Raw genomic sequence first — 23,236 nt, 5'->3', positions numbered from 1 at the left:
AACGTGTTCTCCTACTCTTTTATTTTAGTTGGATTACAACAAGTTAGAGTAATCCTATTAAAATTCACACTCTCTAATTGTAACCAACTAGAATTATATTGAAACTTATTTAAATACTAATAATAATTAGACACATTAATAATTATTAATGGACCCGGGTTAAAAGACTAGTCATGTGCATACCCATACCCGCTTATTAATGCCAATAGTTCCCATAATCAATATCTCATTAACTTATTTTGCTTCATTTCTATAATACTAATCTTGTCCATAATATTCACTTATGCTTAGTTCCATCATATCCCTTAAAATAAAAAATCAAATATCATTAATCCAAACTTTCATTCTTAAGTTAAATCACAAAATCTAGTTGCTCTACTTCAAGAATCCAACTAATGGAATAATAAAATGGATTAATATCACTTACTAGTAGTAAAGGGGAAGCTACTACAAGTAAAACCATGGCTGCCATTATTTTCCAAGAGAAGAAAGAGCTCCAAACTTCAACCAATGGAGACACAACAGTAGAGGAGAGGAGTAGAGAGAGTCCAGCTGGAGTTGAGCTATCATCGGTAAGTAGAGTTGGTGGCCGAAGTTGTTTGGTGAGAGGAAAAGATATCGTTGAAAGGAAGGGGAAAGAAGAAGAAGAGAAAAGATAAGGGATAGATGCTTATGATGTAGTGTAGTCCCTTCTTCTTTTCTTTTTCTTTCTTTTTTTTAATTATTATTATTATTAGTAGTAGTAATAATACTTATTTTTCTTGTAGTGAAAACTTATAGGGAGAGTTGATTTGGGTTTGAATGGGTTAGTTTGAGTCAACTTGGGTTTTGCTTCGATTTACCTAAATCAAACCAAAAAAAATACATTAATTTAGGAAATAATATTTAATTGCAAGAAATGTTATAAAATAATAGAAAATAGGGAGAGAAGTAGAGAGAATAGAGATAAAAAAATATGAGAATATCATTCTTATTAATGAGAAACCACATGTATATAGGTACATAAGTGGTACCTTAATAAGGAAAATAGGATCCTATATAAATTAGGAAGATAGACTTCTCACTAATTAGGAATATAGACTTCTAACCCAATATTGACCATGATTTCAGCATCGGACCCTAGGAAATTTCACTACGGTTTTGATGGCATGAGAATCAGTTCGATTGGGAGTCGTTTGGGCCTGAACGGACCTTCGAAAGCCCGAAAACCTTAAAATCAAAGGCCAGGGGCATGGCAGTAATTTGCCCTGATCGGTGCCAACAAGCTCCTAGTCGGTGCCGATGAGCCCCAGATCGATCCCGATCTGGTGCCTACCGATCACCTTGATCGATACCGAAATGGAGCATTGTAGTACCGATTTTAGGGATCTCAATACTGTCGTGTCCCTGGTCCAGCAGCTCCTTGGCCTATAAATATGCGCTTCCCCTCTCATTTTACACATCTCTTGTTGTTTGATCGAGCGCTTCTCAAGCATCAACGACTCTCAATCTCCCTCGAACAATTCTAAGGCCTTATAGTCCGACTTTGCTCTTCTTTCTTAGTTAAGACAAAGCCCGACTTGGATCTCAAAAGTCGATCTTTTCAACTTTCACTAGCACTTTAGTCTTCCTTAGACTAAAGCTATTAGTTAATTAATTTATTATTAATTAATTTAAGAATTAATTAATAGTTTGTTAATTAACGCTAGTATATAAGATTATAATTTAGGTCCTTGCACCCTCCCTTAGCTTGATTTGGAGAAAGACTCGACCTCTTTGGTCATTAACCATCGTGGAGCTCTGATCCGGTTGAATCATAAACACAAGGGTATAATCACTCAACTCAACTTTGTTAAATTAAGCTCGATCTGTCCGGCACCTTATCAACTGTCAAGCCCAGTCCGTCCAGCACTTTGCATGCTTTAAGCCCAGTCCATCCAGCAAAACCAATAAAACCAGTTTTCAACTAAGCCCAGTCTGCCCAGCAAATCCTTTAAGCCCACTCCTCGAGTGGCTCCTTTAAAACCCTACCATCATGATCGACGGTAGAACTTCGTGCGCCCTGATCCTCGTACAAACGAGGTATGAAGATATACCTATGAATTTCAGCGTAAATAGCGGGCCCCTGACCAAGCTGGCCGATCGGGTTTTAAGAAAATGTGTCGCATGATCTAGAATCCTTGATAAACGAGGCTAGAGTCGGGTTTCCCTCCGAATTGTACACCCTTTATTCATTTATTTACTTTTAATGCACTATATTTTTGATATTGCAATGCATTATTAGTATGTTCATGCATTGATAGACTGACATTCATGCAAAATAATGTTTTGATTTCTCAATTATGACCCACACTGTTGATTCATTCGAAACAAGTTGAAAACCTAGTCCCCGAACCCAATGATTCGAGGCTAGTGCATTTTATCCTAAAGGCAAACTGAAAACGGAGTCTATCACAGGGTTTTTTCCTTAATCTTTTTCCCGAAAACAAAAACAAAATTAAGGTGGCGACTCTATCACATCACACACCTGTCAAAATGCTTTAAAGATGGTGACTCTATCACATCACACACCTATCAAAATGCTCTAAAGAGCCAACCCGGCATCACTTAAGCACTAAACCGAGCCATAATCAATCTAACAATCAAACAACATAGGAACCGTAAGGAGTTCCTCCCAGTCTCCAGAACAAACCGACCAATGGGGTCCGTCTGGATCGACTCCGTCCTTCGGATCTTTCCCACAACGCTCGGGAGGGGGCTCACACCCAAATATAATATCCACTAATTTCAGAATGCTCTCCTTTTGATGTCCACTTGTCAAAAAATATGTCTCATTAAAACCTTACTAGTAAAAACTCTATAGAAAAAAATTTCAGTGAAGGAAAAAGAGTACATTATTCTTTTCTTAAATACACATTGAAAATACTACTTCATTAAAAACTTTTACTAGGATAACCTAGTGGAAAAAACCTTGGTTAAAGGGAAAAAGAGTACATTGCATATTTACTCTCCCTCATGAAGTTTGATTTTACTATGATATTCATTTCTTTTATAAATTCAGTTAAAACTATTATATTATGCTGCAAACAACTTTAAGTTTGGTTGTTTTAAAAGTCCAAAATTTTAGAAAAATCCAATTCACACCCAATCTTAGGTTTGTTCCATATTCAGGACCTACGACAAGTTTTGGAGGATTTCATTCTAGCTTGCTTAGAATGGTTGAAGGCAGAAAGAGAGAAGAGAGAGAAATACTAAGAAATCAGTCTATTGAGTATTTTTGGGTGTCCTGAGGTGAAGTACGACTACTCTCTATATAGTGCTAGGATGAAGATGAAAAGGTTGCATTTTCAATGTGGGGTTGGAGAAAATTGGGTGTCGATTCAGTTTGCAAAGAGTACTGAAGTTCGATATGGTGTTGATTCAGTGGTAGTTTCCTTGCAGTCAAGCTGTGGTGATGCATGTCCTGACAGTCTGTTTAGTCTTTGGTTTGGTTCAATTATAGATTGATTCAGTTTCTCTTTAGGTTGATTGATTTTTAATCCATTTCAAGTTAGTGCCAAATGCTGTTTAAAAGCTTTAGATATCTAATTTCTAGCCTAACTTGAATTACTTAAATATTATATTTGTAGCTTAAGTTATAGCCGAAAGTGTGAAAGGAGGTCATCTTTGAGCTTGATTTTCCTTTGTTTCTTGTTCAATTCGAACCTATTTAAGCTTACTCAACCTAACTATTTTCTCACGAAGTTACATTTGCATAGGTGTAACAAACATGCATCCACATTTTTTTTTGCTCAGACAATTTTGTGATTTGTGGGGCTAAATACAAGGATTTACTTTAAAACTTTACAACTTTATCCATGTGACACATTGAACTTTGTGCATTGTGCCTCTCAACTTTTGAGTTTGCATATATCATGCCCTTCTCCACACCAATACAAATAATTTTATAGTTCTTATATTTTATAATCAAAATATTGATCTTATTATGTGGTTGTACAACTTTTGAAGCATTTATTTTAGTATTTTTCAATTATCTAATAGATATATAACTTATCTAACTTTACAAGATGATACCTTGAATAACATAATTTTCATAAATTGAAGTGTTTAATAATTCAATTTTATAAAATTTGTGGAATAGAATAGATCTTTTGTAAATTTTAGTGTGCCACATGATTTTTTTATACTGAACACATAAATTTACTACTATATATATATTTTTATTTTTATGTTGAACACATAAATTTACTACTATTTTTTTTTTTAAAAACTTTTTGCCATCCCAAATTTTACGAAAGACTTACTATATATCCTAAAAGTTGAGGGATTTAGTAACTTTAAATCTTAAAATAACAGTTGTTTAGATTTTTAATTTTTATATGCAAAAATTAATTTGATACATAATTAATATAATTTTTAAAACACAAATTTTCATAGTTTTAATAATTATTTAAGTGATCTAATTTGTATGTTAAAATATTTAATAAGCCTATAAAAATGTTTTAAAAGTTAATTTTATAAATCAAAAGTGCTTAAAATCAAAAGTGTTTAATATGAATTAAAACAAACACGGAACATACCATAAAAATTTTTAATTAATAATACGAGAGTGAATATATATATTCGGCCCTCATTTTCTTTTTTTTTTATATATATACTTGACCTGATTTGGTTTTTGAGAGGAGATGGTAAATTGTTTTTCCGGAGGAAGGTGAGTAGAATATTTCAGCTAAACCTAAAACCCAAAACCCTCTTACCTCTGTTTATTTTTGGTGTCTAGCTCCGCTTCGAGTTTTTGCCTGCAGCCATGGTTAAGAAGCACCAAGAACCCGCTCTTGTTGGCGGCGAGCAATTTGGCGAACAAACTGACAAGAAGAAGAAGATGAAGAAGAAGGATAAGCACAAAGAATCTAATTTTGACGAACAAGAGGAACTAAATATAAAGAGAAAGCTTGAGGAAACTGAAATTCAACAAGGCTTCAAGAAAAAGGAAAAGAAGAAAAAGAGAAAGGAAGAAAAGGAAAATGGCGGAGACAAGGACGAAGAAATCAAGCTCCATGAAAATAACAATGGGCATGAGTTAACGCATGTTAATTGCAAAGAAGGTGATGAAGAGGCAGTGGCGGTTACTGGAAAGGATGCTGAAGAAGCAAAATATGCACCATTAACATCGTTCTCCGAGTCTAACCTGCCAGATAGTGTCTTGAAATGCTGCAAGAGTTTTAAAAATCCATCTCCGATTCAGGCCCATGCGTGGCCATTTTTATTGGATGGGCGTGATTTTATTGGGATTGCAAAGACTGGCTCAGGTAGAATTTTATTTTTAAATTTGATACGATGAAATATGAATTGATTCAGATTTCTGAATTGTGTGATTTGTTTTTTTATTTTTCATTATTGGTCTTAGGCAAGACTTTGGCATATGGGATACCGGCAGTGATGCATGTTTTGAAGAAACGAAAAGGGGCATTGTCAAAGAGGGTGAACCCCCTTTGCCTTGTACTTGCGCCTACAAGGGAATTAGCTGATCAAGTAAGTATCTTGGTCTAATGAAGACAGTATTGGCAAATGATTATGTTCTGGTGCGATAAATGATCTTGCTGGAACTTATCTATGAAATGGGAATTGAGAATTGCATGAGAAGGAAAAATTTCATGTATGTCTATTGAATTTCTAGATTCCTGCTATGGTTCCATGGTGTTGCGACTGGAAGCCTGTATCCATACAGGTTTACGGAAGGGTGAAGGATCCTTCACAAGATGCCTTCAAACTTCACAATGGCAAGAGGAAAAGCATCTTGTGATGATGATCCAACAGCAAGCCAAAGCAGTGCAATAGAGCATTTGCGTGCTGTGATGATAAGATATATTTTTTGAAGTGATTCTAAGTCACTGGCAACAAGGAAACTCTACATAGTTAGGATTTTGTTGATCACGTATTATTTTTGTAATATTTTCCTTTTCTTCTTGTTATTCTCATTTAGTGCATAGATTATGTCCTTATAACTGTTTTGTTTTTGTTATTTATTGAAACTAATTTCTTAAAGCATGGGATGATAATTTCCGTCTTTTTTTTTCTTTTTTCTTGGTTGCAGATTTCAGTTGTTCTACATGATGCTGGGGAACCTTGTGGTGTGAAATCAGTGTGTTTATATGGAGGAACCTCCAAAGGACCTCAAATTTCTTCACTGAAGTCTGGTGTTGTAGGATGCTCCGCTCTCTCTTCCTAATTTTATGTGGCTATTTTTATTAATTTCTTTTGGCTAAATAAGTTACCGTATCATTGTTTGAGGTTGTTTTTTCGGTTCAATTGAAAGTGTAAATGGAGGGTTGACATCAAGAGTCCTAAACTTTATTTTTCTATAATCTCCATGTAATCTTTTTGGAGACTGCTATGCATCTTGGAGATTCACCCTTTAATTCTTGGAGCTTTATTTTTTTCTGATGGATAATAAGGAATTGATAACCTGCAGATGGAAAATTATGGGCAGTGGTTATTTGAGGGGTTAAAATGACTAATTGTTGTATGCAGGTAATTTAGGTGCTTATGGATTGACAGGAGTATAAAAAGGAGATTTGCTTTGTTGGATATGTCTAGACAAGAGAAGTTAAAATGATGCAAGAGTTTGTCTAGCATTTTCTAGTGTTACCGTTCATTCCAGTTTGGGGTTAAGACTTAGTTGTTGTGCTGTTCATGCTACTATATTATAATTTTGGATTATCAAGTCTTTTTGTTAATTTGGTGCAAAACCTAAATCTGTCAGGATTTTAAGTTCAAAGTCGTTTTTTGTGTGTTAAGTTTTACGTTTAAATTCTATTCTAGTTGGTATGCATGCTATATTATGGGACGTAATGTCATATCTACAGGCAGAGTTTAGATTTTTGAGTAATAATAAAAACCTATTGTTGCTAATTGTTTTTCCTGGTTCTGTAACTAGAAGTTCCAGTCTATTTTGGTTGATATTTTGGTCTCTGTCCTCTCTTTTCAATATTCTTATGTCAATTCTGACCTAATTTAGGATTAGGCTTATTTTGCTACATCATCAAAATTCAGGACCTGTAGTCTGCTAGTGACCTCCACGAACAGTTTTAAGGTGTTACTTGCAACAGTTTTACTTGAAAGTGGATGTGAAAAACATACAGCTTTATGGTTGATTGAAATATTTTGGAAATTGCCAAGAAGTAGATACAAAAATGAAAAGAATATTTTCCAGAAATGACACCTAGAATTCTCTTCCTTAAGCAGAACAAGGGGTTAGCACTGTATAGGGCCAATCCTTATTTAATTGGAAGAATTACATGAGTATGATTTGGGGAAAAGGAAAGAAAGGAACAATGACAAGGAAACACTGCCTATGGTTTTCTTTTCCTCCTAATCCTATAAGACCTTAGTCTTTTAAATTGGAACTTAGGAAAGATCATTTTAATTGTAAGATCCATATATTTTGAATGTGATACAATAATAATTGATAGAAGCTATTATTTTAATTCTTTGAGAGATGTAAAGGCTGGACAAATTTTTTCAGGTGGGTTTCTTTACTTTTCTTTTGTTTTGTTCGGCTATAAGAGATGATTTATTTTCTTGCAGATAAATTTTTTATGCTGTATCTTATTTGTACACTTGCATGAATATTATCATCCATATGTTCATTTATGATATTTGTATATGTTTAATGTGCTGCACTTTTTTCTAGTAATTAATCATTATAATGTTCTTTTTTGTTATGCTCAGGACATTATCATTGCAACCCCTGGACGGTTGAAGGATTTGATTGAAATGAATGTATGCCACCTAACGGAAGTATCTTTTGTGGTAAGTAAACAGTTATTTATTAACCTTTTGCTAAATTATGACGGAAGTTTGTACTGTTTGATGGTATTTTTTGTGTGGCTACATATTCTTTATTGGTGGGAGACGGTTGGTTCAAGTAATTTGGTTCAAATTTTCATAAACCCAAAATAACAAAAAATGCTGTAGGTTTCGATCAAGTTTGTTTTGTATCATTCTGTTTTCCAACAAATTATACCATCCATTAGCTCTAAATATCTTGTTGAAAAGATATGAGAATAAAGAAAAGAAATCACAGTAATGGAATAAAAAATTGAACCAACTCAATGACCCAATCATCTGAAAGACTCGAACTTGATCTTTTCAATTGGTGGGACATAACATAAAATATGAAATTCCCCATTTAAAAAAATCTGGATAGGCAAAAACGATAGACACTTGGGGCGCATTAGATACTCAGAAACTACAGGCTAGATTCATAATAGCGACAACACACATCAATCAGTGTTTGAAATATCTCGATATTTATCTTTTTAACTTGGGTGATCATGTAAACCTAGGAAACATAAAGTACAAATAAAATTACAATATGCATGTAGTTAATTTGAATAGATATGAAAAAGCAAACTCTAAAAGGACTGGAAAGTGCTCAGTGATACTAAACATGGACATAATTCTATATCTTGATTCATTAATGTTTTATTTCTTGGATCTTGTTGTCTGGATCAAGAAGACATTTGAAATATCTGGAAACTTATCTCTTTAACATGGGTGATCATGGGACATATGACAGCTTGAAGGGCTATTAAGACTGAATATTGGATTCTAATTGAAGCCTATAATGGGTAAGTATTTAGGATGAATAATTAGGTGTCTATGAAAGTCATATAGCCGACCCCAACTAGTTTGGGACTAGGCTTGGTGGTTGTTAATTAGGTTTATATGGGAATAGGTCAAGAGGCAAAGTGAGGAAAAACAGGACGATTGTATTGTTTCTGATGAGATTGAAGCACTCGAATAATACCATGAAAAGTAAAGTAGAAGGCTGCTAGGCTTCTCATTGCATCTCACAACTCAAAGTGGCATAGTTGCTGGCTTTTTTTATTCAATAGCAAAAACTGAATTATAGATTGTGCTCATAGGCTATAAGTAACCCTAAACTTTCATTCTCATTCTCTAAGGGTTTTTAATCCAAGTAAACTACAAGAAGTTTGATTTTCCTAAGCCAATAATGACTCTAAAAAAAGACAGAATAAATATAAATTCTCTTGAAGAAACAGGGACATGTTTTCTAGCAAAGGTAAAAATTACACAAATGCTCCTTTGATCTAAAACAATGGACCAACAATTAATTTATCTAACTAGGTATATAAATAGGACTCTAACACAAGTAGAAACTGTGCCGTTTAACAATAATTGTAAAAGTCTTCAATTCCTTGAATTTCTTTTTCTGCATCATTTTCCCTTGGTCGGAGAAAACTTGTGTAAGAGTTTTGAAATGCTTGCACAACAAAAGTGAGAACTTCTTGAACAGCCTGTTGTTAGCATCAATAAAATACTTGAAGGCTCCCTTTGGACTAAACTTATTTAGAATAACAAAGCTGGTCTCTTGAATTCCAACTCTCAAGTTAGCATACATCCAATATCTTTGGTGTCTTCAACTGTTCAACAATAACATAATCCCTTTTTCTATTGAATTTTCTTTCAACAATAACGTAATCCCTTTTTCTATTGAATTTTCTTTCAACAATGTTTTTAACAAAGAGTTCCTTGCATTAATTCCCGAACTCCTTTGGAGGAAGCAATTCCAATTTTCTTTTTATTTTTTATTCTTGAAAGGATCTAGTTTCACCTCCTTTCATTGCAAATTGTTAATCTTCATTTGTTGTTTTATTTGTTGCTTGATAGTGCTCTTCTTCAAAAGTTTCTCACTTACAATTAAAAGCCTCATTTTGAATAGAAAGTAGACCTAAACAAATCAAAGAATTACAGATGAATGTACAAAAAGAACTTAATTATGTGAACTGAAAAGTCAATATTGCTATTGAAATTAAAAAAATTTCAAAAACTTATGGGCAACCCAATATTCTTGCAGAATTTAAAAGAATTTCCAAGCTATGTTGTAGTTGAATTGATTCCAAAAACCACCTTTTGCTTTTCTGTCTGTTCTTCATTTTTGACTTCTTGTGGAGGCGAATCCAAGTTAAAAATTTTTATGTTTCAGCTTTTGGAATGGTAGTAAATAAGTGGACCAGCCAGCTTGCAACAGAGGCTCTTCTAGTTGCTGGCTTTGTTGTTCCAACTTTCTTTGTGGAGAAGTTCCTCTGGTTCTTGTACTGCTATTATCTCTTGTTGTCCAGAAATTCCTGTTCATAACTTTTGCTCCTGTACCTGCTTTTGAAGTCATTTTGTGTGACATATTGGGGGCACTGTTTTTATTTGTTTCCATCATTATTATCCTTAGCAACTATTGACAATGCTTAAGTAGTGCCTCCTACAGCTTCACTTTGAGTTTTCAACTCCTCAAATTGGTGTTCATATCCAACCACTGGCATGCTGCCAATCTAGAAGTGTTCGCTTTTTCATGCATCTTGGGTGGCAAATACTTTTCTTGTATCTTAGCTTTCATCCTTGCCATGTACTAATTGATAGTTACTTCAATCTTGACATATCTCACTCAATTCCTGCCACTATATCTTAGTTAGCCTGATAACTTTCACCTTAGCAGCAAACTGAATCTTGCAATCTTTAACCATTCCATACTGGTCTAAGTATAATTCAATTGAATTGAGCCAATTGCAAAAGAGAGTAGGATCTAAACGACCTTCCTAACATCATCCATGGTACCTTGTGACTAGGCACAGGCTATGGATCGTGACTGGATGTTGCTCCTAGCAATGGTTGCTTGCTAGAGCTAGCGGTTGATGTTTTCTTAAGCATCTTATCCAACTTTTACCTTCCATCCAATTCAAAAATTTCTTTGCATCTTCATGATCTTGTTGAAAAGAATTGGACTCTTGTTGAAAATCTTTGAAATTGCTTAGAGATTGGACACCATAGCTAGTGAAGATTAAGCAATAACAAGGATCTTGAAGATAACCAAACTGATCTATGACAGCTTGAGGGCCTGGCTGTTAAGGCTGAATCTCAGATTTAATTAGATGCTAGAATGGGTAAGTATTTAGGGGAATAATTTGGAGTTTGTATGGGACTAGATTCACATTGTTTGGATAGGGGAATATAAGCAAAGAAAGAAAATAAACAGAGAAAAATAAAGGTAGATTGATGTTTTCCCTTGTTTGGGAAAAGAGTGGAAAATCAGGAATCTGGTCCCATTCTCCCAAATTTGGAGAGGGAATAAGAAAGGAAAACTATGAGTTTATCTCCTTCCAATCCAAACAAAGGAATGAGATAAAATTGCCATTTAAAAATTTCCTTGCTTATTTTTCCTCTTTATTTTCTTTACTTTCCCTCTTCATATCCTATCATTGTGAAAAGAGGCAAAGGGAACACAAAGTGAAAGTTTGCGGAGAAATTAACGCACTATGAATAGTAAAATCAAGGGTGTTTGGGCGTCATACTAAAATTTTCTTAGGCATCACACCTAGGATAAATTGCATCAAAGTATCACAATTGCTTTTTCTTTTTCTTCAATAGCAAAAGTTAAGATAACCATTGCAAGCATAGGTTTTTGAAGATTCAAAGCGAATCCTAAACCCATAAGAATAGGACTTCAAAACTATTTCGTATCCTCTCAAGATTTGCACTAAAATTACACTAAAGTCTCCTTTGTTTGATGAAAAATATTTTCATGGAGAACACTTTCCACATGTCTTTTGATGATTAGGGTGGCTAATGTAAAATGTTTCATTGTCACAAGGAAAAATGTCATTTTTAAGGAATGTTATTTCCTTTTTTCAAAAGATGAAATGTTTTTCGAGCTTTGATAGAATTATTAGAAGTGAATATACAGGAAGTATACACCTCTTAGTCTACTGACCACCACAGGTCATCCTTGGTAGTTTTTGGCCTCCATTGGGCATATGTGACGCCATAATTCAGCACCTTTTTCTTTTCTTACCTTTTTCTTTTCTTTCTTTTTCTGTTTTGCAATATTCAATAATTAATAAAAATAATAACTTTATGGGTCAAACTTTTCGGTTGTAAATTTTAAAAATTTATTTTTTAATATATTCAAACATTGGAAAATAACTTCTAACTGATTTTCAATATTGTGATCAAACAACAAAATATGTTAGTTGCTTTCTTGGAAAATGTTTCCATAGGTAAGTTATTTTTCATGAAACAAATGGAGCTTAAAAGTGATAATATTACCCTAAGCCTAGGGGATGACCACGGTTCGGTTTTGAACCAGAACTGAACCGAAACCAAACAGGTCAAAACCAGCGCTAAACCATAGTCAACGCTTTTGGTTCCAAATTGTAACCAAAACTGTGAATTTAAGGTTCGGTTCCGGTTCTTCACTTTTTTGAGCCAGTGGTTTTAAACCAAAACCGGCGGTTTCAGTTTGAAATCGTAAAAAATATGTTCTTAAAGAAACTCCCAACTTATTTTTTTGTTTTATTATGGTTTTTAAAAGTAACTTTGAAGAGTTTTTATTAAATTGATTTAGTTTTTTTCAATAGCAATATCTATTGTTATTATTTATTCAAGCTACAAATCTTAAAAAAGCATTTTAAAAAAATTTAAAATATATTTTTTACTTTCGGTTCAAAACCATAAAATCAAAATTGGCGGTTCCAAAACCGTCTTAGAAACTGCCTAAAGCGGTCCGGTTCTGGTTTCACCTGAATTGGCGGTTTTGGAACCATGGTCATGTCTACCTAAGCCTATAAGGACTCTTTAAGTTAAGTATAAAGAATCCTAAAGAAACAGGGATAAGATTTTTTTGCAATGCTGAAAATACAAAATTGCCTCATGGACCTAAAGTAATTGGCTGATAACTAATTTATCTAACAAGACATGTAAATAAGGCTCTGATAGACTAGGAATATGTTAGAATGTCCCAATAAATTGCACAGAAAATTTGAACTATATTTCTAAAATTGTTGAATTTTCTTGAATTCTTTTTTATTTTATCATTTGAACTTAGGAAACATGAAAGACAAATAAAATAAAATTCCCACAGCTAAAAGATAAAGACATTGAACCACTACTATGTCGGTCCCAAAGGGTTGTTGTCTTCTCTTTTTCGCATGGTTTAAGACAACATAATAAATGCTACATTCTCTTATATTTCCTTTATACTTCTTACATGTCCTTCATGCCATAATTAATGCATTCTTTGAATTGAAGAATTATTGGGGGGTTAAAATAGGAAAATTTAACTCTTGAAATATTTTGATTGTGGAAATGGGCATGTATTATGGAACATCCAAAAAAGGAAACAACCTTTTTGGATTGTAGGTAGTATATTATATGATTTGAAGGGTAGCGTACTTTTCTCTGTGCATGGTAAAGCTAGTTTAACCATCTAGAGGCTTTATTGCTTAATGTTGATTGTTTTTGGTCCTTACGTGTTCTTTATGCCATAATTAATGCACTTTTTGAATTGAAGAATTAATAGGGAGGTAAAATAGGAAAGTTTAACTCTTGAAATTTTTTGATTGTGGAAATGGGCATGTATTATGGGACATCCAAAAAAGAAATAGTAGAACAACCTTTTTGGAATGTAGGTAGTATGTTATATGATTTGAAGGGTAGTGTGCTTTTCTCTGTGTTCATGGTAAAGCTAGTTTAACCATCTAGAGGCTTTATTGCTTAATCTTGATTATTGTAGGTCCTTGATGAAGCAGATAGAATGCTTGACATGGGATTTAGACAAGAAGTTCGCTCTATATTGAGCAACACATGTTCTGGTATGTGATATTTTTATTGCTCTTTTTTCCCCTTGAAAAGAAAATGTGCTGGAAAATCAAAATGAGGTCATTGATACTGAAACCTTTTCAGTAAATGTACCCTCCTATATCACTATCCCCTCCCTGTCCCTCCAAATTTTTTTTTCTCCTTATCCAAAGTGTTCTAATATATTTTCTTTTATTTTTTCAATTCATAATAATGCATGTTTTATTTATTGCTTTTAGTCTTTTGAATCTATTAGTTCATGCACTCAATTAGTGCACAATTTTCACTTCTTCTTTTCTTTTCCCCATCTGATTGAGGCTAGAGATATAAATCGTAATATTTTGTCATGATATAGTTTCTTCATATTTAATTTTGAATAATAAAGTTGTTTTTTTGTTTTAAAAGCATGCTACTACCTTTTCTATGGATGTCTCTTTGGTGCGCTATGAGGAATTATTTGAAACTATGTTATTGCTTCCATTTTGAGATTATATGTGTTATCCGAATCTTATTTACAAGTCTACATGATCAACATCAAGTATTCTAATGCATTGAGCAATAAAATTGTGGTTCCTAAAAATGAATCAGAAAACATGTGTTGGGATTATTGTTAATGTTTGAACTTTTTAATCTTTTTTGGTGTTTGAACGGAAATTTTTTCAACCAAATATTTATTGTTGATTTTGGGTTTTCTAAATGTTGACTAGGATGACTAGGGCCCACTTTTGCCAAAAAAGCTTGCTAAGTTGGCATTAAGGGTTCACTTTTGCCTAGAAGCTTGTTGAGTTGGCAATGAAAATGAAAAAACAAAATATTAAAAATTAAAAAATCCAAAGAAGAGAAAAACATATATATATATATATATATATATATATATATATATATATATATATATATATATATATATATATATATATATATATAAATCCAAACCTTAATGGCAACCTATGGACCAAACCCTAATGACCTAATTTGTTAGGAAGTGATGAATGTAGAACGAGAAAACCCAACGACTTAGCTTTTTTTTTTTTTTTTTTTTTTTTTTTTTAAGTTCACTTGCAAATCTTAACAGTTCAGAGTAACTTCAATGGTAAAAGAAAATCAATTCAAAATAAAAGGGAAATGGATTTATTGGGTATTTTAAGCAATCAATTTGTTATTATTTTTGTAGTCAATTCCATTGGGTAATTTCTACTCTCTTAATCATTTGAGAAAAAATTTTTAAAATCTTTAAATTCTTCTAGGATTTAGAGAGGGATGAACATTAATTGTGAATTCTCTTCTTAAACTCATCTCTTTTGGGTATCAAAGATAAGTTGCATAATCTTCCTTTCTTTCTTTCTTGATATTCATATTCTTTTGGTGTTCATGTCCCTCTTTAATCATATTTTGTTGTAACATGGTGTCTTTGTTGTTGCCGCTACAATTCCACAAGTAGAAGCAAATGTTGATGCATTCTCATTGTCATCTTCTTCTTCTTTTGGTCATTGAACATAAGATAGAGAAAGTCATTTGTAGATTGGTTGTGGAAGATGAGATTGGATCTTTACTTATGCTTTGTTCTCTATTAGATTTTGAATTATGGTCTCCATTGTAGATTTGAAGGTCTTCTTTTCTTTTTCATTTTAAAGACATTTTTTTCCTCACTTCATAATACCAACTAAACAAGTTTTTAAGTAAAAGTGGGCCCTCAATGAGAACTTAGCAAGTTTTTGAGTAAAAAGTCGGCCGTTGTTGTCCTAAGGAACATTAAGGTGAGCTACTTCAACAATGAAGACTTGATTGAGAAAAGTTGTAGTATTTGGGACACTGGAATTAAAAGGTTTTTCGTTCATGCTTAGATCCTTTTGGTGCTTCATTAAATTAAATGCCAAATGCATTAAGTCTATTAGTATTTAATGAAAAAAAAATGATTTTTCCTTTTGTAGGAATGTATTGGGATTTTTTAAAAATTAGAATTTCTTTTTTCCTTCAAAAATATTATTATTTTAATATTAGTTAAAAATTTAATTTCAATTGAGTAATGGGGTCCATAGTACCTACAAAATTCCGCGTTAGTAGAAAAATAAAATCTTAATTAATATCTTATACTATATCATTAAATAATAACAATATTGTTATTATATTTAATACTTAAGTGTCTAATAGAGAAAACGATAGATTTGATGATATGGTTTAAGATATTAAAGGATACACTTTTTTACTGATGTGAAATTCCACTAGGTAAAATGGAGCTTATTATTCAATTGAAATTAAAAAATTAATTAATTAATTATTAAAAGAAATAGTTTTAAGAAAAGAAAAAAATTTGTAAAAAATTCTAAAATCTCATTCTTCATTTCATATTATGAGGGTTATTTTTCTATGTGAATGAAAGATATTTTTTAATTGATTTTGATGCTGGGATTTTGTCTTTTGTTAATAAGGGGTTAGTTGGAGCTTAGTTTTTTGATGAGGGATAGGGGGATTGGCGAGTGGAAAAGACACAAATATGAGTCAGTTTTTTTGTTTAGATGAATAATGAAATATTATTATTATTTGTTTCTAATCTTGACTATGGTCATGTGTAATGTAGACCCCTAAATGCTCTGGTTTGTAAATGTGATATTTTGATAGTAGAGGGTGCTAAAAGGGGAAGAGGTCGACCTAGAATTGTGTGGAGGGAAGTTGTCATGAAAGATTTATGATTCTCGAATATTAGTGAGGATATTCCCATGAAGATAAAAGTTTCATATAGCAGATAGTAGCTACTTGTTGCTTACCTTATGCTTGTCAAATGATTTAAAAATTTCCTTTTCAAAAATTTTTTGTCCACAAAAAGTATTTTAAAATTTTTTCCCAATTTATACTTCACTTTGTACCACTATGAATTTAAATCAGAGTGGATATTGAAAACAAAGGATTCCTATAGTCAACTCCCACAAATTTGAGACTAAGGCTTAGTTATTTTTGTCAACTTCAGAAAACAAGTTTCTGAATTGGATTAATAGCTGAAATTTCAAAGAAGGGATGCAAAAACACAGTTTCGGGTGCTTGAACCCTTTCGTCCTACAAATTGAAAAACTTCAACTTTTGATGTATGATTTTTTCGCAAATAGGAAAGTGTGGAGACACTTTGTGGGGCTAATTATTACATTAAGTAAAACTTGTGAGAAGATCTAATGTTTAATTAACTTAAAATTTGTGATGGTCTTCTTACTTCAACTATGAATTAACTTGTTTGGTTCATTTTAATACATTTAATGTAAAACTTATGTTATTTGATTATTAATACAAGTCACTTAACCTATACAGATCGCCAAATGATAATGTTTAGTGCTACATGGCCTATAGATGTTCATAACCTGGCTGAGGAGTATATGGATCCTCATCCCATTAAGGTATTGATTATTCGTACATAATTCTAATTTGTTTGGTTGTTATCTATGTCCTTTGTTAAACAATGAGCATTTTTTAGGTAGTAGTTGGTTCAGAGGATACGGCTGCCAACCACGATGTCATGCAAATTGTTGAGGTTTGTTTCCCATTTTCTGGCAGGGGACCATATTTTAGATATTTCATTCTAATCTATGATAAAGATCTTCTGATGTTGGTGCATTCAATTTTATAAATGTAGGTCTTGGATGAACATGCGAGATATGGACGTTTGCTTGCTTTACTAGAAAAATATCATAAATCGCAAAGGTACCCTCTTGTTATAGAAGTGTGTCTTTTTCTGAGGTTGAGATGCTTAAGCTATGTTTTGATTTTAATCGCGTAGTTTCTTTTATAGGAGATAAAATAGCTAACATGAGTGGGATTTTGGTACTGTTTGGCATTCATTAGATTGATCATAAATAAATTTATGAAACTTAAAGAAAGCTCTAATCTAATTCAAACTCTACTTATTCTTAATGCATATCTAGTTGGGTTGGTGGTATTCAAAATTTTTAGAGATCTAGCCTCTTTATTTCTAGGAAGTAACTTAACTTTGGGAAACATTTTCCAATACAACAACTCACTTTTTGTTATTTTGTTGCAATATTGAAAATTACTTCAAAAATATTGAAATTTTATTTTATAAGATTGTAAAAATTTTTAGAACTGTAGGAATTTTATATTTTAGAAATTTATTGTTAAATATGAAAAAATGCATAAAAATGATAATTGTGGTAGTCTCAGATGACCAGTGATAATGGCCACTGAGTGGTGGTGATTACTGATTAGTTATCAGTAATCGATAATGGTGACTATTAGTTATCAGTGTACTAGTATGTGTTTATAAAGTTGTATTATGTTTGTCAATATCTGAAAAATGTTTTCCTCTTTTAAAAAGAGGAAATTATTTTCCTTCAAAATTGCATAGTTTCCCTTTGATTGAAAAAATATTTTGCATTGATTGATTTTCCTAAGCAAAATGTATCTAGAAGAAGTTTTCAGGTAAGTTATTTTATAGAAAGAAATGGAGCCTAGAGATGATAAATCTTTCTTTTTGCAACGTATATGCTGATTCAAGCCTAGATATTAGCAACCTTCATGTTCACTGTCGCTTCAACTTTTCATTCATAAGTCAGTTCCAACTTCCTTAGTACTAATATCGTGTTACTTAAATTTATGTTTTAAACATATTTAATTCATAATTGTTATCCAAATCTTACTCTTTCTTTAAAAGAGTTTTTAGAACTGAATTAATAGCTGAGCTGAACCAAATTTATTTGGATTGCTTTTTTTTTTTTTTTTTTTTTCCTTTCCTTTTTTTCTTTCTTTCTTTAATCAACTTAATTTGGTTATTTCAATTTTGAACTCATCCCAACTGATTGACTGCTTATCCCCGCGCCTAATGGTGTACATTATGTTTATTGAATTCAAGTTGATGGCATTATTTTTAAATTTATAAATGCTAACCAAATACTTTAGATAATTTGACTTTACCAAACTGGCATATAGTTTGATTTATTTTATATTTGATTTAGAATAATTATAATTCATATATTCCTAATATTTGAAGATAATTATTTCGGTTAATTTCTTTGGTTAACCAAACTGATAACAATAAATTATCAAACCATTAACTGAACTAAATCAAATATTCACAACCTTCCTGAATTTAAATGAGAGTTTGATCTTGAGGTTTTAAGTTAAAATTGAATAGTGTTGCCTCCTATTTATGTGAAACCAAACATCTAGAGCTGTTGGTTATCTTTTTTCTTTTTTCTTTTTTTTGTTCTCTTTCCACTTCGTTTAGTTTCAAATTTCCAGTTATTAATCTAGAACTAAGTTTTTAAATTACTTTTTGTCTTTAAATGTTCATTTGTTGCACTTCCAACTCATTCATGGGTTATACTTGTGATCAGAAACAGAGTATTAGTTTTTGCCTTGTACCAAAAGGAAGCTGAGCGTCTTGATGGAATGCTAAAAACGAGGTAGACTATTGTGATTTTCCATTATCTTTTAGCCAAGCCAAGTTTCTGGCTGTGAATCCAGCTGCTGAAAAATAAAGTTGTGAAGATACTTGATGTTTTTGGTGGACTCACACGCCCCCATCCCCCTTTTTTTTTTGATGATCTAGTGGTTGGAAGGTAGTTTCGATACACGGCAACAAAGCACAAGATCAACGAACAAAGGCACTATCATTGTTCAAGAAGGGCAGCTGTCCTTTGATGGTATGTTCTGAATTGATGTTCTAATCACAAATTTACAGTTGTTATCATGCTGCAATATTGGTGGGATCTCAGTATCTGCACCATTTTTTATTTTCATGAATAGTTGCAGCTTAATCATCTTTTTCAGTTTTGTTTTTGTTCTGCCCAGTTCTCTCTGAAAATGTACTCCAGGATTTTTGAATTGTATGTAGGATGCACAAATACATGCTTTTGTGGGAAAATGACTGAAATACCATCATCCTAGGATCCTACTTATGGCGTTTTTTTTTTTTTTTTTTAAATTTTTATTTTTATTTTATTAGGCACTTGAACTCTATTCATGTTAAGCTCTGGAACATTAAATTTGTCTTATTTTTTCATTTTGAGGACTTTGTTCATGGGAAAGGTAAAATTAATGCTAAATTCGTTAGTAGCAGTTTGCAAATCACTAAAATATTGCACCACTTGTGAAAAATTGCACTATTTCGTAAAACAAAGCCTGAAAGTTCAGGACTGAAGTTTTCCTTCCTGTAGCTTCAGTATTTTCCATGTGAGAAATTAATGCAGTTATTTTTGATGTTTTTACTTTTGTGTTTACTATTGATGAATTTCTCATGAATTCTAATTTTGCCATCAACAAAGTAAAAAATATGAGGTGTAATTACTAATGCGGAGCAATCAAAGTTCAAGGGCCTCATGTTCAAAAAACACGATAAGTTCAGGGGTTTCTGAACCTAGATGGATGTTTCCAAAACATGATGTTTGCTTGAGGTCAAAGCAGCTGAGAATAATTACATTAATTTCTGGTCCTGGCAACATAAGGTTGATGGCTAGGGTTTTTTTGGCACTGGTGAGTGGATAAGTTTGATGAACTGTTTAGAGAGGGCACTAAAAAAATAAAAAGGAATTCGCTGGCTGTTGGGTTGCTGAAGATGGGAGGAAGAAGGCTCCATTCAAACATTGTTGTAATCAACCTGGTCTGTAGAAGTTGGTGAACTGAGTGATGCATTGGTGGGTTATATGTATTCAAAATGAGTGTGAGGCAAGTCAATCCAAACCAAAGTTATAAGTCGAGAGGCCAATTTTAGTTCAACACTTCCAATCTCATGGACCCAAATTTACTGTAATTTCCATTGGTTATGCTTGTTGATAAACTTGAATGTTGTTTGATGTAATACGCTTGCAGGTAGCTACTGATGTTGCTGCTCGAGGATTGGATGTTCCGGATGTTGAAGTAGTGATCAACTATAGTTTTCCACTTACGACAGAGGATTATGTCCACAGAATTGGGAGGACTGGACGTGCTGGTAAGAAAGGTGTTGCTCACACATTTTTCACACATCATAACAAGGTAATGTTTAAACTTTAAAGTCTAGTTGGGATAAATCTGCTTAAATTATGGGGGTTCAAGTAATCCATCATCTGGCAATATTTTCTTGGAAGTAATGAACAGCTGTATTCCAGGGACTTGCTGGAGAGCTGGTGAATATTCTCCGCGAAGCTGGACAAGTTGTGCCAGCTGGCCTTTTGAAATTTGGCACTCACGTGAAGAAAAAGGTGCAAGTTTCTTTTGAATGACTTTTGCCGCTTATATTTGCATGTACGCTTGCAGTTTTAGTTTTCAGCAAAACCCGTTTTTAAGCTCTTACACTTTTTGAGATTTGTCTATTGAGACTTTTATCTTCAATTGTGTGTTATCTAGCAATGAACTTCCCCATTTTATTACATTGACTCAGTAAAGGTCATGAAAATCAGTGGTAAATTCATTAATGTCAGTGTAAAAAATAATACAAGTTCGTACTTCTTTTTCCTTGTAGAAATTATTAAGCCTGGAGAAATGGAAAGAAGCCATTACTGAACTGTGATTTTGAGTTGTCTATTAGATGCAATTCCTTGATTCAGAGCAGTACAATTTTCAATGCTTTTTTAAACATTAATGGTTTTTTCTTTCTTTTTTTTTTTTTAATTAAAAAAATTGCCATTAAAGAAGTTCTTGATGTCTTTTAAATTGGAGATTTCATGGGCTCTAGAACACAGTTGAATGATGGGAGCTCAATAACAAATCCCAAAAAGTTCAAGGACTTGAAACGTGTTCTCTTAGTCGTTGTTATGTGGTTAGTTATTAGCACGTTGTTATGCGATTAGTTAGCATATGCCTGATTTCCTCCTTATGCGTTATGTGAGGGGTTGTCGATACATTCAAATGATTGGTTGTGTAGTTAGAAGCTGTTGACAGTTTCTTTTGTCAATGCAGGAGTCCAAGCTTTATGGGGCTCACTTCAGGGAAATATCTGCAGATGCTCCAAAGGCCAAGAAGATTAGATTCGACTCGGATGATGAAGATTGAATTTATTGAGACTGGCAGCAGTCACGATTTGACAATTTAAACTGCTTGACAGACTTCCATTTATCCTAAATTATATATTGATTTTTTTTTTTTCCTTTACTTGCAGCAGGTTTGTCTCCTTTATTTGTCAATCTGCTGTTATGTAACTTTAATTCCTTGGCAATTGCCTACAACCATTTAGGATAAAAATTAAAGTTTTCAGCTTTAGTTATTAATTCAATTATCACTTCATATCATTTGGGAATCCTAGTTACGTAAGTGCATAGGATTACTGTTTGATGTGTGGACTCTGCATCTACTTTGCTCATGTTCTGTAGTTTATGAAGACCACCGCTCGTGTTAAAAGGGAAGCTCAAGCAATTTTCTCATTTTACTGTAGTTTGATTCTAAATCTTCTCATGTTTACTTTGAAGACATTCTTTCTTAGGAAAAGTTGAAACATATCTCATTTCCTCGATTTAGCGGGAAAAAAAAAAGTGTATCTAGCTTGAGTGTAGACAGATCAGAACTTGGCCAATCATGATCGAAGATTACAAAAATGGTTACAGTCATGACTGGGAAGGGTACAGTCATCCATGATTTCTTATAGTTCTTTCGTTACCAATTTGATATTCAGAAACAGCTTCTTCTTCCAATCCTTTTATTTATTTATTTATTTATATTCATTAAAAATAAAAACATAAATAATTTCAAAGGATGTTTGATCAAGTTGATTCATGCAGTCGACATGGATAATTTATATCCAACGGCTAAGTTGTAGGTACGTGGTAAACTTTTTATAGGTAATAAAAGTCTCGTGTTTTGGAGCTTTTTTCATTAATTTATACAGGTGATTTATATTTATGTTATATTTATGTTATATTTGGACATTATTAAACTCATAAAAATAATTAATAATATATATATTTTTTAAAATTACATATATATATTTTAAAATTACTCTGTCCAACCCAAAAGTTTGTGCTGTTGACTTTTATATAAAGTTTAAGAAACATAATAATGACTTCTGTATAAAGTTTAAGAAACATAATAATCAGTAGAGAGTAGAAGATTAGAAGAAGTATTGTGCTTGCTTGGTTTTCCCATTTGGTTTTCATACGTATAGAGGACATATGTATCTGCTTAAGAATAGTTAGGTATATAGCGGAGAAAATCTCTCCATTGTCTCATATCCACTAAAAGTATATTGCTTGAATATTTTGATAGATATTTTAGGAATTTAAAGGATATTTAGGGATTTAAATATATATATATATATATATATATATATATATATATATATATATATATATATATATATGAGAGTTGAAATAAAGAGAATTTCAATGCATTTCCTTTGCCTAAGATTCCATTTTTCTTTTTTAAGAAAATTTTGAATTTTACTTATTTTTTGTGTTTTGATTAGCCAACGTTAATTATTTCTTTTCAATTTAATATTTAATATATAGTATTGATAATTCATCATTTTAAAAATATAATCTAATCATCTAACCTAATCCAATTAACTTAATCCAACTAAAATCTTAATTTTTAAGTTTTTAAATTTTATATAATCTATACTCCTTCAGCAAAGTTAATTCACATTATCACTCCTTTTATATCTATAAAATGTGACATGGTTAACAGCAGTGAAATT

The 23,236-nt window shown here is 32.3% G+C and overlaps 1 protein-coding gene across 1 annotated transcript; it reads left to right on the top strand.

Annotated features, from left to right (window-relative positions):
* Window positions 1–4,641: 4,641 nt before the first annotated feature.
* On the top strand, window positions 4,642–21,836 carry STRS1 (DEA(D/H)-box RNA helicase family protein). Its single transcript, XM_012213944.4, has 13 exons — window positions 4,642–5,288; window positions 5,387–5,511; window positions 6,074–6,181; window positions 7,711–7,791; window positions 13,568–13,646; window positions 16,927–17,012; window positions 17,090–17,146; window positions 17,249–17,316; window positions 18,966–19,034; window positions 19,181–19,274; window positions 20,440–20,604; window positions 20,718–20,810; window positions 21,508–21,836. Exons 1-13 carry the CDS (start codon window positions 4,787–4,789, stop codon window positions 21,598–21,600), a joined length of 1,620 nt encoding a protein of 539 aa, XP_012069334.1. The 5' UTR covers window positions 4,642–4,786; the 3' UTR covers window positions 21,601–21,836.
* Window positions 21,837–23,236: the final 1,400 nt, after the last annotated feature.

Source organism: Jatropha curcas, chromosome 11 (genome assembly GCF_041381405.1).
Source record: "Jatropha curcas cultivar XTBG-Jc1 chromosome 11, XTBG_Jcur_1.0, whole genome shotgun sequence".
NCBI classification, from domain to species: Eukaryota; Viridiplantae; Streptophyta; class Magnoliopsida; order Malpighiales; family Euphorbiaceae; genus Jatropha; species Jatropha curcas.
This window is presented reverse-complemented; position numbering and strand designations above follow the sequence as displayed.